The sequence below is a fragment of the Chenopodium album genome, chromosome 14 (assembly GCF_948465745.1).
Source record: "Chenopodium album chromosome 14, dcCheAlbu1.1, whole genome shotgun sequence".
NCBI classification, from domain to species: domain Eukaryota; kingdom Viridiplantae; phylum Streptophyta; class Magnoliopsida; order Caryophyllales; family Amaranthaceae; genus Chenopodium; species Chenopodium album.
The window spans coordinates 48,657,050-48,671,666 of NC_137847.1; the positions used below are offsets into that span (position 1 = coordinate 48,657,050).

Below are 14,617 nucleotides of genomic sequence, written 5' to 3' on the forward strand. Positions count from 1 at the left end.
TAAAAAGTTTTCAAGTCGAATTGAACACCCTTTAACTAGTGATTGACTCGCTTGATTAGCACTCCTAAGCACTCCTATTCAATGTAGGTTCCAAAGAGAGATCATCATTACAAAAATGAAAATTATTGCGAGTTAGCCAGATGGCCCAAAGCAGACATTGGAAAAGAGTCCAGTCCAAACTAGTCCTTAAGAGAAGCAAGCAAGTAAGGAGACAAATCCAGAAGATCAGACCACAAACCAAGAGACGAAGATTGGGCTTTTAAATTACAAACTAGCCCAATAAATAGAGTATTGGGCTTTTATATTACAAACTAGCCCAAAAAATTAAAGTCCATTACCAAACCTAATATTTGGGCTGAACCGGAAGCCGGTCCGGTTCAGCAAGCACCGCCCTAAAAACCCACGAACCGCTTCTCTTCGTCTATAAAAGCAGACCTACCCCCCTACATTCACCCCCTTTTCCATTCTTCCAATCTCACTTTCTCTCTCCTCTTCTTCGCAGTTCAATCTGCGAAAATCAACTAACAACAAAACAAACTATCAAATTTAAATAAGATCCCTCCAAAATTAAACAATACCCACTTCAATTTTCGCATTCTTGTAGGACAATTTAATCTGGGGTATGGTATTTCAAGAACCCTAAAAAAAAAATTCGATTTAGAACGCTCAAATTTAAACAAAATTTACTAATTTGAAGCTGTAAAATCAAAAAGGGGAAGTGAAAATGAATGGGGTTGAATATGAATACGAGAATGAGAATGAGAATATGATGATGATGGATGAAGAAGAAGATGAAGAAGAGATCACCCAAGAAGATGCTTGGGCTGTTATCAGTGCTTATTTTGAAGAGAAGGGGTTAGTGAGGCAGCAGCTTGATTCGTTTGATGAGTTTATTCAGAATACGATGCAAGAGATTGTTGATGAATCTGCTGATATCGAGATTCGGCCTGAGTCCCAGCACAATCCTGGCCATCAGTCGGATTTTGCTGAGGTTTTCTTACTTCCCCAAGTTTTTTTTTTAGTTTGAATGTTTTGGCATTTCTGTTGAAATTTGCTATCTATGGATGGTTTGAACTTTGGTTTTCGAATTTTTAGCTGTATTAGGAGCTTTTAGGAGTTTGTATATGTTGAATTATAATGTGGGTGAACACTGATTTAGTGTAATTGTAGATGTATGCCTGTTGTTTTAAGGTTAATTGACTTAGCTTTGATTTGTGGGAAAAATGTGAATCAACTATAACCTTTATAGATGGGAAAAACGGCGAGCTAAAAGAATTTGATTATAGTGGGAGTTTGGTTATTGCAAAAGCCAATTTGAACTTTTGAAGCATCAAAGAGCTACTATAATGGGAAAGCTTTGATTAGGCTGTTGCGAAAATGTATGACTTGTGACTATTGTTGCCTTATTGCTCGCATACGATGATCGAAATAAGAGTGGGAGTGTTTTTCTTACATGTATTTATCTAGTGGTACCTATGGAATTGTGTACCTCAGTGATAGTAGTTATTGGAGCTTTTGAATACAGAGCTATTATTGCACTATTAGCATCTATTGTTTTTGAATTTTGATATTGGGTTTTTAGTTGGATCTTTTAGGAGTTTGTATATGTTGAATTTTAATGTAGATAAACTAGATCAAGTTTAATTGTTGAAGTATGCTTGTTGTTTGAATTAATTGGATGATCTCTGTTTGATTTTCTTGGGAAATTATTGTTGGAAAATTATGAATTGAGTTTTACCTCCATGTAAAGGGGAGAATTAGGAGCTTAAAGATTTTGAATATAGTGGGAATTTGGTAATTGCAAAAGCCAATATGAAGCATCCAAGAGCTACTAAAATGGGAAAGCTTTAGTTATGTCTTGTGAAAATGTATGACATAATGTAAACATTTATGGATGAATTTTGAACTTCTGAGTTCGTGTTTGTTGCCTTATTGTTAGCTGCCTTTGTGTATAATTTCTTGACATTGTAGAATAGGAAATTATGTATTTTGATGATTGAAATAAGAGTGGAAGTGGCTTTTATTGATATTTATCTCATGGCACCTAAGGAATTGTGTACATGGTAGTTAAAATAGAGCTTTTGAACATGGAACTTTTATTGCATTTTAGCATGAATTTGGTTGATCCACATATGTCGATAGGTTTCATTATGTGCCTTTTGGCATAAGCTGTAAGCACGACTAAATAGATAACTTTATTACCTTCAAAGTCCCCTGGCCCGTCCCCTTAAAATACTTCAAGTGTATAAATAGACATCATTTTTCATGTTACTTAGTTGCTTCACCAACCAATGTCAGGGGGGTTGGACTTTGGCTTACTGGTAACTTTGAATTAAGTTTGTATCTGATAGAAATATTTACAGTTCAGACTCTTGTTCCTTGCCTAAGCAAATTTTAGATTGTATGGGCTAGTAGCAAGTCCGCAAATAAATGGCTAAACTATTGGAGATCAAGATAGTGCCCCTGCTTTTTCTTGTGTTTCTTTGTAAGATAGTGCCCCTGCAATGGTGCAACCAATGTTTTTTATTATCAAGGTTCCATTATTCTGACAGCTTGTTTTGCCATGTCTCTTATTGTGACTTATTGTTTCGTCTTTGGGCGGAAATGGGATGAACCGAAATTATTGAACTGCACAAATTAGAATTGAATTCAGTCGGGAATTAAGGATTTTAGATTCTCTCATGGCATCACTATGCTCTAGAATTGATCATCACGTTTGATTTCGTTGCAGACAATATACAAGATAAAGTTTGGCCAAATTTATTTGAGTAAGCCTATGATGACAGAATCAGACGGTGAGACAGCAACCTTGTTCCCAAAAGCAGCTAGATTGAGAAACCTGACATACTCAGCTCCTTTGTATGTTGATGTCATTAAAAGAGTAATTAGAAAAGGGCATGATGGTGATGAATGTACTGAATTACAAGAGCTTCCGAAGGTGTTCATTGGAAAGGTATTTCCTTGAATTGGCAGTAGTTGTTGATGTACTTGGTTGCAATAGTAACAATGTTGATGTGCTTAATTGATTTGAGTCTACTGATCAGGTACCCATCATGCTTCGTTCAAGTTATTGTACATTGTATCAGAATTCAGAGAAGGATCTTACAGAGCTTGGTGAGTGCCCTTATGATCAAGGGGGATACTTCATCATCAATGGGAGTGAAAAGGTGCTTATTGCTCAGGAGAAGATGAGCACGAATCATGTCTATGTGTTTAAGAAGAGGCAGCCAAACAAGTTTGCCTATGTAGCTGAAGTTCGATCTATGGCAGAGTCCCAAAACAGGCCTCCCAGTACCATGTTTGTACGAATGCTCTCTAGAGCTGGAGCTAAAGGGGTAATAGGATATTATGTTTATTTTGGCTGTTGAGAGTCTTTAGATAGTTGTTAGGTTGTGTTTTTCCCCTCTTCCCCCCCCCCCCCCCAAAAAAAAATAAAAAAAAGTTGATATCTTAATGTCATGTGTTTCTGTGGTATGACTGCAGGGTTCTTCAGGGCAATACATTCGTTGTACTTTACCTTACATCAAATCAGATATTCCTATTATTATAGTTTTTCGAGCCTTGGGCTTCGTTGCAGATAAAGATATATTGGAGCATATTTGCTACGACTTCTCTGATACTCAAATGATGGAGTTACTTCGCCCTTCTCTGGAAGAGGCATTTGTGATTCAGAATCAGCAAGTTGCCCTTGATTACATTGGTAAAAGAGGAGCTACTGTTGGTGTTTCCAAGGAAAAGAGGATTAAGTATGCCAGGGAGATTCTTCAAAAGGAAATGCTTCCACATGTTGGTGTTGGTGAATATTGTGAGACTAAGAAAGCTTACTATTTTGGATACATTATACATCGGCTTCTATTATGTGCACTTGGTAGAAGACCTGAGGATGATAGAGATCATTATGGAAATAAGAGACTGGATCTTGCTGGTCCGTTGCTGGGAGGTCTCTTTCGAATGTTATTTCGAAAGTTAACCAGGGATGTTAGAGCCTATGTTCAGAAGTGTGTTGATTCAGGAAAGGATCTGAACCTTAGCTTTGCTATCAAAGCTAAGACAATTACTAGTGGGCTGAAGTACTCTCTTGCCACTGGAAATTGGGGGCAGGCTAATGCTGCTGGAACAAGAGCTGGAGTTTCTCAGGTGCTGAATCGCCTTACATATGCCTCCACCTTGTCACACTTACGTAGGTTGAACTCTCCCATTGGACGTGAAGGGAAGTTGGCTAAGCCTAGGCAGCTGCATAATTCACAATGGGGAATGATGTGTCCAGCTGAAACACCTGAAGGACAAGCTTGTGGACTAGTGAAGAATCTTGCGCTAATGGTGTATATAACTGTTGGTTCTGCTGCATATCCCATATTGGAATTTTTAGAGGAATGGAGTACAGAAAATTTTGAGGAAATTTCACCGGCTGTGATCCCCCAGGCTACAAAGATTTTTGTGAATGGTTGTTGGGTAGGAATCCATCGGGATCCTGAGTTACTTGTCAAGACATTGAGGCAACTAAGGAGAAGGGTATGTTTTCTACCTTAAGATTAGATGGTATGGCAGAGGTGGTTAGATGTTTGTGTTACATTGTGTAATTTAATTCCTTTTTTTTTTTATATATATATATATTTTGCTTTGGCTTATGAGTTTTCAGTTATGGTTCATGTAGCCAACCCCACTTATGGGATCAAGGCTTGATTGATTGATCTATGAGTTTGAACTTTATGTTTGATCATGCTTATTTTATAACTTCCACTGCTAAGTTTATCTGACATGAGGATCTGATAGCAGAGTGAAGTTGGACTCAGTTTGGTGTATTCTTTACGTTCCGATATTGCTGTTTTGATAATATTTTTGAATTGTGAAGAATATTGTTCTGATTACTGATCTTTATTTTGTAATCCTGATATCAATATTGATCAAATACATGTGATTGATTGTTATCACTGCCTCATATATTTACTATACTCAGGTTGATGTGAATACTGAAGTTGGGGTTGTTCGAGATATCCGGCTGAAAGAATTGCGTATATACACAGATTATGGTCGTTGCAGTCGCCCACTGTTTATTGTTGAGAAACAAAGTCTTCTGATAAAGAAAAAGGATATCCGGGCATTACAACAGAGGGTATGCTGCATTATTCATTTATCTGATTTCTTGTACTGCTCGTTTTAACTATGGGGATTTGTGCATTTTATAAATAATTGGCCTTTTTTCAGGAGTCACCTGAAGATGGTGGTTGGCATGATCTCGTTGCAAAGGGATATATTGAGTACATTGACACGGAAGAAGAAGAGACCACTATGATTTCCATGACCATCAATGTGAGCATACACTAGAAATCTTAATGTGGCTTTATGGAGGCCTTGTTAGTCAGTGGTTGAGTGCTGAAATTAAGAACTTTCTTGTTTCATAATTTGATGATTCTAAACATCTTCTTGCAGGATCTTGTGACAGCACGGCTTAATCCAGAGGAGGCATACTCTGAGACCTACACTCACTGTGAAATTCACCCATCTTTGATATTGGGTGTCTGTGCCTCTATTATTCCATTTCCTGATCACAACCAGGTAATCTGGTATTTCTAAGTGTTTGAAATGTGACCAGCTTATTGTGCTTCAGTTGCTAATGTTTTTGTTTCTTCCAGTCCCCACGTAATACATATCAATCAGCTATGGGGAAGCAAGCCATGGGGATCTACGTCACAAATTATCAGTTCAGAATGGTATCAGTGTATTCCTTAAGTCGAGATTATTACCATTACATCATTCTTTGTGATGTTTGCCAAATCTTATAACTTCATTTTGCATATTTTTTCCGCCTTCTTTAGGACACATTGGCCTATGTCCTCTACTATCCTCAGAAGCCTCTTGTTACAACACGTGCCATGGAGCACTTGCACTTCAGACAGCTTCCTGCTGGCATCGTAAGTTAATCTTACTGCAGATCTATGATTCACATCTTTCACTGCTGGAAGTATTGTTGACGTTTGCTTGTTCCTCTTTTTCTTAGAATGCTATTGTTGCCATCGCTTGTTATTCTGGCTATAACCAAGAAGATTCTGTTATTATGAATCAATCTGCAATTGATCGTGGATTCTTTAGATCCCTATTTTTCCGATCTTACAGGTGAGTAAATTGGTTAGGTTTCCTAAATATCAAGTCCTTTGGTTAATTTGGTAGCTAGGCATATTTGTGCAGTAGTTGCTCAATTGTACCTATGTCTTGCATAGGGATGAGGAGAAGAAAATGGGAACACTTGTCAAGGAGGACTTTGGGCGTCCCGACAGATCTAATACTATGGTAGGTGCTAAGAAGCGAATCTACATGGTTTTGTTCTTTTGTTATGTTATGATGGTTTGATACTGAATGCATTATTTTGTAGGGTATGCGACATGGATCTTACGACAAATTAGATGATGATGGGCTTGCACCTCCTGTGAGTATATTAACTGCTGTCATGAAAGAGATGTCTTGTCTAAACAAGTTTGTAACTTTGTATCTGAACTTTTCTTATTGGGCAGGGTACTAGAGTTGCAGGTGAGGATGTTATTATTGGAAAGACTACTCCACTTGCCCCAGAAGAAGCTCAGGGGCCATCTGCACGTTATTCACGACGTGATCATAGTATTAGCTTACGTCATAGTGAGACAGGGATGGTGGATCAGGTAATTCTATATCTATGAGTAGTAGATTACATTTGTAATCCAAATGTTATCTTTGTATTTGGTTCTCAGAACTTTTGTGTTTGTAGGTTTTACTAACAACCAATGCCGATGGCTTGAGATTTGTGAAAGTGAGGGTGAGATCCGTGCGTGTTCCTCAGATTGGGGATAAGTTTAGCAGTAGGCATGGTCAAAAGGGAACAGTTGGCATGACTTACACTCAGGAGGATATGCCATGGACTGTGGAAGGCATCACTCCTGACATCATAGTGAATCCTCATGCTATCCCATCACGTATGACAATTGGCCAGCTTATTGAGTGTATCATGGGTAAGGTTGCAGCTCATGTTGGAAAGGAAGGAGATGCTACACCATTTACTGATGTCACTGTAAGTCTTGTGTTCTTCCACCATTATAGTGCTGTGCTAGAATGTTTTTCTCCATTGTATGTTAGAAAAAATCAGCAATTGACTTGATGAAGAACAAACTATCTACTGTTCTACCTCTGAAAGTTTATTTAATGAGTATTCGACAAACAAAGAGGGTATATCAGTGTTTATTGATGACTGACTTCTACCCTCTTGGCTTAATAGGTAGACAACATCAGTAAGGCCCTCCACAAATGTGGGTATCAGATGCGTGGTTTTGAAACCATGTATAATGGTCACACAGGACGAAAGCTCACTGCAATGATATTCTTGGGACCTACTTACTACCAAAGACTTAAGCATATGGTTGATGACAAGATTCATTCTCGTGGCCGAGGTCCTGTACAGATTCTCACCAGGCAGCCTGCTGAGGGACGATCTCGTGATGGTGGTCTTCGATTTGGAGAGATGGAGCGAGACTGTATGATTGCCCATGGTGCCGCCCACTTCCTTAAAGAAAGGCTTTTTGACCAAAGTGATGCATACAGGGTTCATGTTTGTGAAAAATGTGGGCTCATTGCCATTGCAAATCTAAAAAAGAATTCATTTGAATGTAGAGGCTGCAAGAATAAGACTGACATTGTTCAGGTTGGTTCCTCAATCCACTCTTTCCCTTCTTATTTTCTTTTTCCTTTTTTCCTTTTCTTCCTCTCCCTTTTCATGCTAATGGATAACGTCTTATACAGGTTCACATTCCATATGCATGCAAACTGCTCTTCCAAGAGCTCATGTCTATGGCTATAGCGCCAAGAATGTTCACCAAGGATGTTAACAAGATAGCCAAGGATCAGAGAAAGAAGGGAGCATAAGGCGCAAGTCTTGTCTTTTCAAACTATACTCGTAATGCCTAAGGCGATGTTGCTTGTGATGTAGGCCTTCTTTGCCAAAAGCAGTTTGAAGGTCTCTCGTATTCCTATACATCCAATCCATTTCTTTCTAAAGCAATAGTATTGTATTATAAACTTACACAATCTCATCTCAGTTAATCAATTAGTTTTAATCTTTGTTTGGACGAGTTGATCTCAATCCTTGATCCACCAATTTTGTAATATACGCCTGAGCTTGTGATGCTACTCCATCTTCTATATCACAAGCGTATTATAGTGTTCTGTGAAGTGTAGCAATGTGTTTTACTTAAGTAGCTTATTGTTATGCTCTTTAGCAGCTAACTATAAAAACTAATAATGGTATGAAATTGATAGTGATTTTCATTAGTGTACTAATCACTAAAAAGAGAGACTAATTTGATTTGTTATGTTTCCTATTACAGTGGTTGGAAATTTTCCATTTTATTTTTGCGCTTAATACGACATTATGCTCTGTCTATAGTAATTTTACCTAAATCAATTTGGTTCTTATTTTTCCTTGCTAGTTTGATACTTGAATAAATTTTAGGCAATACTTGAATAAATTTTAGGCAATATTTTACAGATTCAACATTATACAAGACCTAATAAATTTACAATCGACCTTTCAAAAAATAAATAAATAAATAAATTTACAATCGAGCTTTGTCCCTCCACATTCCACCCCCACACAAAATGATTAACAAGGTATACTCTTAAGACTATGAATAATGGACTTCTCTTTAATATCACCATCGATTTGTTCTAATACTTTGTAATAATTATGTGAATAAGGAATTAATAAATCAATTCACACAAAAAAGTGAAGGTATGAGCTTAACCTAAGAATTAATTGTATGCTAATACAAGATGAAAAAGGCTAGAAACTTAAAATGTACTAGTAGCATCATAATACAAGCATTTAAATAAGACATTAAAATTTCATAACATTCGACGGTTGTTTATACGATGAATCAAGAAGAAGATACTCCCATGACTACTCAAGTGCAGCACCAGCCTACCTCTCCACCACCACCGCAACAACAACCAAAAGACGACAGAAATGAACATCCACCACCACCACCACAGCAACAACAACCAGAAGATAACGACGAAAAACAACCACCAAAAGAAGAACAAATTACCGAAGTAGATGAGGGTAAATCAGCTGAAGAACAACCAAAAGAAGAAGAAATTACCGAAGCAACAACTGAAGAACAACCAAAAGCAGAAGAAATTACCGAAGCAAATGAGGGTAAATCAATTGAAGAACAAATAATCGAAGAAACTGAGGGTAAATCAACTGAAAAACAACCAAAAGAAGAACAAATTACTGAAGCAAATGAGGGTAAATCAACTGAAGAAAAACCAAAAGCAGAAGAAGAACAAATTACCGAAGCAAATGAAGGTAAATCAAGTGAAGAACAAATTAGTGAAGCAAATGAGGAGAGAGAAAATGAAGCATTCGTGAAAGAGGATGATACAACCAAACCAGAAACTGAAATTGAACAAACAGTGAAAGAGGAGGATAAATCGACAGAAATTGAGGGGAGAGAAATTGAACAAATAGTGAAAGAGGAGGAAAAATCATCAGAAAAAGAGGAGAGAGAAAATCAGAAAGAAGAAAATGAAGACGAACAAGGTCCGCCGCCAGGTTGGGATGCGCTGCCGCCGCCTCCTCCCCTGCCTCCGTCGTCCTCTCTACCCGGTTCGTTTTCCTTTTCTTTTTCGGATTTTTTTATTTATTTATATTAAGGGTATTACGGTAATTTCGCTTATTGGGAATAAAAATAAAAATGCGGTGAGCGTGTATCGATCACGCGACCTTCAGATCTTCAGTCTGACGCTTTCCCAACTGAACTATCCCCGCTTTTTGTACTCTTTATTCCTATTATATTTATTACAATTAATATTAAATTTTACTCCGTAATTACATTCTCTGAAATCAGTGACCTAATTTGATTTTAGGGCTGTACTTTATTAAAATTCTTTGGTAAATTTGGGCTAATATAAAGTGTGTCCCAAAATCTATCGATGAACTGATTAATGGGCAGGATTTTTAATTAACATTGTCAGAATTGGATAATCTGATGGTAGCTTTGTATAGATTTGTCTTGCAAATTTGTTCTTATCAATCCAAAGATTTTCTTTCAAAAAAAAAAAAAAAATCAATCCAAAGATTTAAGGTTATGTATCTATCTGCAAATCACCATATTTTTGAAGAAATTTTTCTCATGTAAAAATAACAGCAACCAGTTTACTATTACATTATATATAAAATCCACATTTTCCGTCATGATGTAATGTTTGAAAATGTGTTAAATTTCTTCTATAAATGATGACACATCAAATTTGTTCCTTTACGTTTACATTTGTGTTCGGCTAATTGTTCTAAAAGGTATGAAATCAAACATTGTTATGCAGAAAGGGGTCAAATGGTTTGTGGTTCCTGCCGCCGCCTCCTTTCTTATCCTCTTGGATCCAAGCATGTCCAATGCTCATGCTGCCAGACTGTGAACTATGTACTCGAAGGTTCTTTCTTGCTCAGCCTTAAGCATATAGTTCGATTCAGTCTGTGCTTATTAGAATTTTATGTCAACTTGATTGATTATGATGCTTTTGTAGAGTATCAAGTCGGACAAGTCAAGTGTGGAAACTGTCAAGTGCTTCTGATGTACCCCTTTGGGGCTCAATCTGTTCGGTGTTGCTCCTGCCATTCTGTCCTATACATAGGAGTATGTATTTTATTTTGTAATTAACGAGTTCTTTTAACCGCAACAATTATAGTCATGTATTATCACATTTCACTTACAAAGGATTTTCACTTTTATGTGTCTACAGGACCATAACAGGCGTCCTCCTCTGTCTGTACAGCAAAGCCAAGCTTGCCGGCCTTTCAGCGTGTCTCACTGAGGACTAACATTTCTAGCTCTATCATTTTTAATTGTTATTCCATTTTAATCAGTTCACGCTCATGAAAATTGGTGACTAGATGTCATGGCTATGCTAAATGCATCACGTCAAAGTAGCTAATTGCAAATGCAGTCATGCATCATTTTCCAAATGTAGGCTATGTAGCCATCATGGGATGAAAAATTGAGATATTATCTTCAACGGAGTACATTACAGTGTAATTCCTTATGGTTAGACAATTGTTTTATTGGTAAGATAATTGAGATGTCTTATAAACAAACTGTATGATTTCTGTTGCACCACATTCATCTTCAAAGGCGTGTATGTTAACATTATATAGCAGAGCTTTCTGTTGCAGCAGGCAATATATTTTTCTGCTTCACTTTAAGATTCAAAAACATGACCAGAACTGACACCTGATCAAAGATAAATGGCTACTCGACTATACGATAACATTGCAGAGTCAATAATAGACCTTACCCGACACTACAAGCTATTTCCTTGTGCTTTGACATTTGTTATTAAGCTGATCAAAGAGTCTTCTAACTAGTCTGCAGGAATTTACAGCACAAGTGCCACTTGCTTCTAATATATGTATATTAACAACATATAGGAGAAATTTCTATAATGGTAGATAATGTATGTCTACTTCATTATAATTCAGTCACTACTCATGTTGCAAGATTTGCTTAAAGGGAAGCAAAAGCTAATTGCCTATACAAAGACATTGCAGAATCAAAAGTTATGTCATTCTCTACATTAATGTAGGTGAAAGACAAGGTCTTAAACCATAACACTCTTTTACTCATCTTGTGCAAATTCGTCATCTGAACCAGTCTCGAGAAAGGATCCCAGAGTCTTCCGTAGAAGGCTGAAAGTTTTGTCGTCCTGAGCAAAATTAGAGAGAAATGCATCTGTAAGAATGTTCCCAGCAATTGGAACGCTTATAAAGAGAAATTAAGGTGATTGTATCTGATGAAAATATAAACCCACCTGTTTCTTCTTCTTCAAAGACTCCTCCAACTCAGCAATTTTGTCAGCACACGCCTTTTCCTTTTCTTGTATCATGCTCTTCTCTTTCTTCCCTGAAATCAAACAAAATGGGGATGTGTTCTCTTGTGAGGAACTGCAATCATGAAATTAGAAGGGTGTCTAGTAGCTCACTTTGTTGTTCATATCGCACGAAGAGCCTTTCCTTCTCTTCTTCATATTTGGAAATGGTATCTGTCAGGAACGAAGTATATAAACATCATTAGTTATAGAAAAATACTCCTATCACGTTTTCTCTAACTGCACACAATGTAAGTAAATCACAGTGGCAGACTGGCAATCACCAAGAAGTATACTAGGTTACACTAGGAAACTACACATTAGAAAACCATTTTTATCAAACAAAGCACTTGATCAGGTTTCAGTTCTGTAGAAATCAGGGCCTTCTGCTAGATACCAAAATCATAATTAGCATATTCAAGAGCCCAACACGATGTATTTTTGGTTGTCATCAATTATGTATCATGCCAAATTATTCATATTCATAGTAGTAATATGAGGAATTGTATGCTAGTAGCTGCATTATTTAACAGAAAAGCTGCTTAAGAGTTAAGAGCAATGAGCCAAAAAGAGAATTCAGCTATCTTCCTAGTCTCAAAAGCCAAAATCGAGAAACAATTACCGTGTAATGAGCCCAAGGGAGTGGGGGTTGCAAAAGGCTAAGTAATCTCAATTTCATTTACTAGCATCATCTTAGTTAGAACCTTCTACTAAATTATTGAGTTATGCTTCATTTTTGTAGCTTGTCAAATATGCAAAAGACAGTAAGTAGTAGGATAACAAGAATTTTTACCCTTCAGTGATTGCAGATATGTTGCTTTCTCTTTGCTGAATTTCTCATAAACTCCTTGGAAATTGACAGTCTCTTCCTTCAGTGAATTTTCACACTGGAAAACCAAACAATAATACATTCATCAGATATTTGTTGAGCTTCCTGTACCAAAGAACAAACTTAATTAAATCAGAAAGACCGAGGATTGAATTTGGTATCTCGGTATATGATCACCTCCTTTGAGCTCTTTGTCAATGCCTTTGCAAAAGTTTGCCTGAAAATACAAAATTCGAAGGTGAAACATTAGGCATTTCACTCAATTCAGTGAAATCAACATTGACAATTCTCCATGTTCTTGTCACTCAGCATATTAAACCACAAAATCAATTCTACCTTTCTTTTTCAATCTTTGATTTCAGCTCCTCAAACATAGACTTGATCTCAGCAGCAACACTGATCGAAAAACCAACTAATTTAGTTTCAGTTTGTAATTGCAACTAACCAGCAATTCGAACAATATTACTCGTGTAGCAAATAGGCAAATATCCAGCAGCTAAAATGATTAGTCTAAGATATTTTTGAAGATGTTAATGAAGATTCAGCAGAATAATGAGCTCAAATTTGATTAGAGTATCTTAGATACTTATCTCAAAATCAATTTACTACTCTCATCAAACTATATGAGTAATTTGACAAAATTTATAAATCAGACATATTGTCAAATTTTCTGGAGAAAATCCGACGCATAGTTGCAGAAGTTAAGTTTATTACAATTTTTCCTCAAAAAAAAAAAAAAAAAAAAAAAGTTAAGTTTATTACAATCAGTAATTATAATGCATATATAACCAACTGCAAAATTTGTAAATGTTAACATTAAACAACTTGAGAGTAAAACTCATCGTCTTCAAATTTAGAATCTAAAATTTGAATTCATTCATCAATCAAACATAATACATTGCGATTAAAACTGAAATGAAGACAACAATTCGAAAATTCCAGAAAACAAAATTTCACTTCAGAATTTCAACAAATGAAACAGGAAAACAAACCAGACCTAGAAATCGTTTCTTCCTTCTTCTTCTGACCGTCTTTTGCAGCTTTTTCTCTGATTTGTTGCAACGCTGAGAAAATTCCTTTGATCTCGCTAAAAATTACGCCGAAATTTACAAATATTGGCCGAAATTTACAACAAATTTCGAAAAATAATATCAAAATGAAGCGATTAAAACAAAAAATTTGAAGAAGTTTGAGACCTGGAAAGCTCGTTGTCGAAAATATCGTCATCTTCCTGAAACTCTCGCTTTCGTTTATCGGACTGCTGAGCTTCAGCTTCTGTTCGCTTCTTGCCGCTCCCTTTCGCCGCCGACATTGCAATCGGATTCTAATTTTAGAGAGAGAGAGAAGAGAGAGAGAGAATTTGGTGTTGAGTTGAAAATGGCGATGACAATGGAGGTTGAGTTTTTGAAAGTGGAGAGAGAGTTGGAGTTCCCGCGACATAAAATGAGTATTTTTTTGAAATGTTTGAATTGAATCAATAAATGAGACGGGTAAACGATTAAGCGGGTCAGACCGGACCGATAGTGAATATGGGCTGGCAGTTGGTGAAAAGCACGAATGTACGTTGAGTGGTTGACTAGGTTAAGTCCATTAGCCAAATTCCGATTCTCCATTCTTCTCAACAAAAATTAGGGGTTTACTATATGCTTAGGCATTGTTTGAGTTAACGGGTCAATTTCGAGTCAAGATTACAAGATCTGTCGAGCTGGGGTCATGTTTAAGTCGGGTCAATGTCAGATTGGTTCTTATTAGGTTTGGATAAATCAGTATTGTTACAAAATGGGTCTGACTTGGTTGAATTCAAGTCAAATGACTTTGGATCGGTTAATTTCAGTTCAATTGATTTCGATTCCTTTTAGTTTAATTAAACTAAGGTTGATTTAGTAAATAAAAATATAACAT

General features: G+C 36.6%; 3 protein-coding genes and 1 non-coding gene across 4 annotated transcripts; 2 read left to right on the forward strand and 2 right to left on the reverse strand.

Moving 5' to 3' along the window:
- Window positions 1–474: 474 nt before the first annotated feature.
- On the forward strand, window positions 475–8,187 carry LOC145577401 (DNA-directed RNA polymerase II subunit RPB2). Its single transcript, XM_081634819.1, has 16 exons — window positions 475–991; window positions 2,732–2,953; window positions 3,045–3,335; window positions 3,484–4,512; window positions 4,958–5,113; window positions 5,206–5,310; window positions 5,431–5,556; window positions 5,634–5,711; window positions 5,817–5,912; window positions 5,999–6,114; window positions 6,219–6,288; window positions 6,371–6,424; window positions 6,510–6,653; window positions 6,740–7,039; window positions 7,244–7,666; window positions 7,765–8,187. The coding sequence occupies exons 1-16, from the start codon at window positions 725–727 to the stop codon at window positions 7,885–7,887; spliced, it is 3,600 nt and encodes a 1,199-aa protein (XP_081490945.1). The 5' UTR covers window positions 475–724; the 3' UTR covers window positions 7,888–8,187.
- A 513-nt stretch (window positions 8,188–8,700) lies between these two features.
- LOC145579412 (uncharacterized) lies at window positions 8,701–11,110 on the forward strand. Its single transcript, XM_081636660.1, has 4 exons — window positions 8,701–9,631; window positions 10,348–10,455; window positions 10,549–10,658; window positions 10,765–11,110. The coding sequence occupies exons 1-4, from the start codon at window positions 8,893–8,895 to the stop codon at window positions 10,834–10,836; spliced, it is 1,029 nt and encodes a 342-aa protein (XP_081492786.1). The 5' UTR covers window positions 8,701–8,892; the 3' UTR covers window positions 10,837–11,110.
- TRNAF-GAA (transfer RNA phenylalanine (anticodon GAA)) lies at window positions 9,721–9,793 on the reverse strand. Its single transcript has one exon. It is a non-coding gene; the product is annotated as a tRNA-Phe (tRNA).
- Window positions 11,111–11,396: 286 nt separating the features above from the next.
- LOC145579413 (uncharacterized) lies at window positions 11,397–14,194 on the reverse strand. The gene is made up of 8 exons (XM_081636661.1): window positions 13,912–14,194; window positions 13,713–13,802; window positions 13,052–13,111; window positions 12,893–12,932; window positions 12,680–12,773; window positions 12,001–12,060; window positions 11,830–11,921; window positions 11,397–11,724 (listed from the first exon to the last, which is right to left on the reverse strand). The coding sequence occupies exons 1-8, from the start codon at window positions 14,025–14,027 to the stop codon at window positions 11,638–11,640; spliced, it is 639 nt and encodes a 212-aa protein (XP_081492787.1). The 5' UTR covers window positions 14,028–14,194; the 3' UTR covers window positions 11,397–11,637.
- Between the last annotated feature and the right edge of the window lie 423 nt (window positions 14,195–14,617).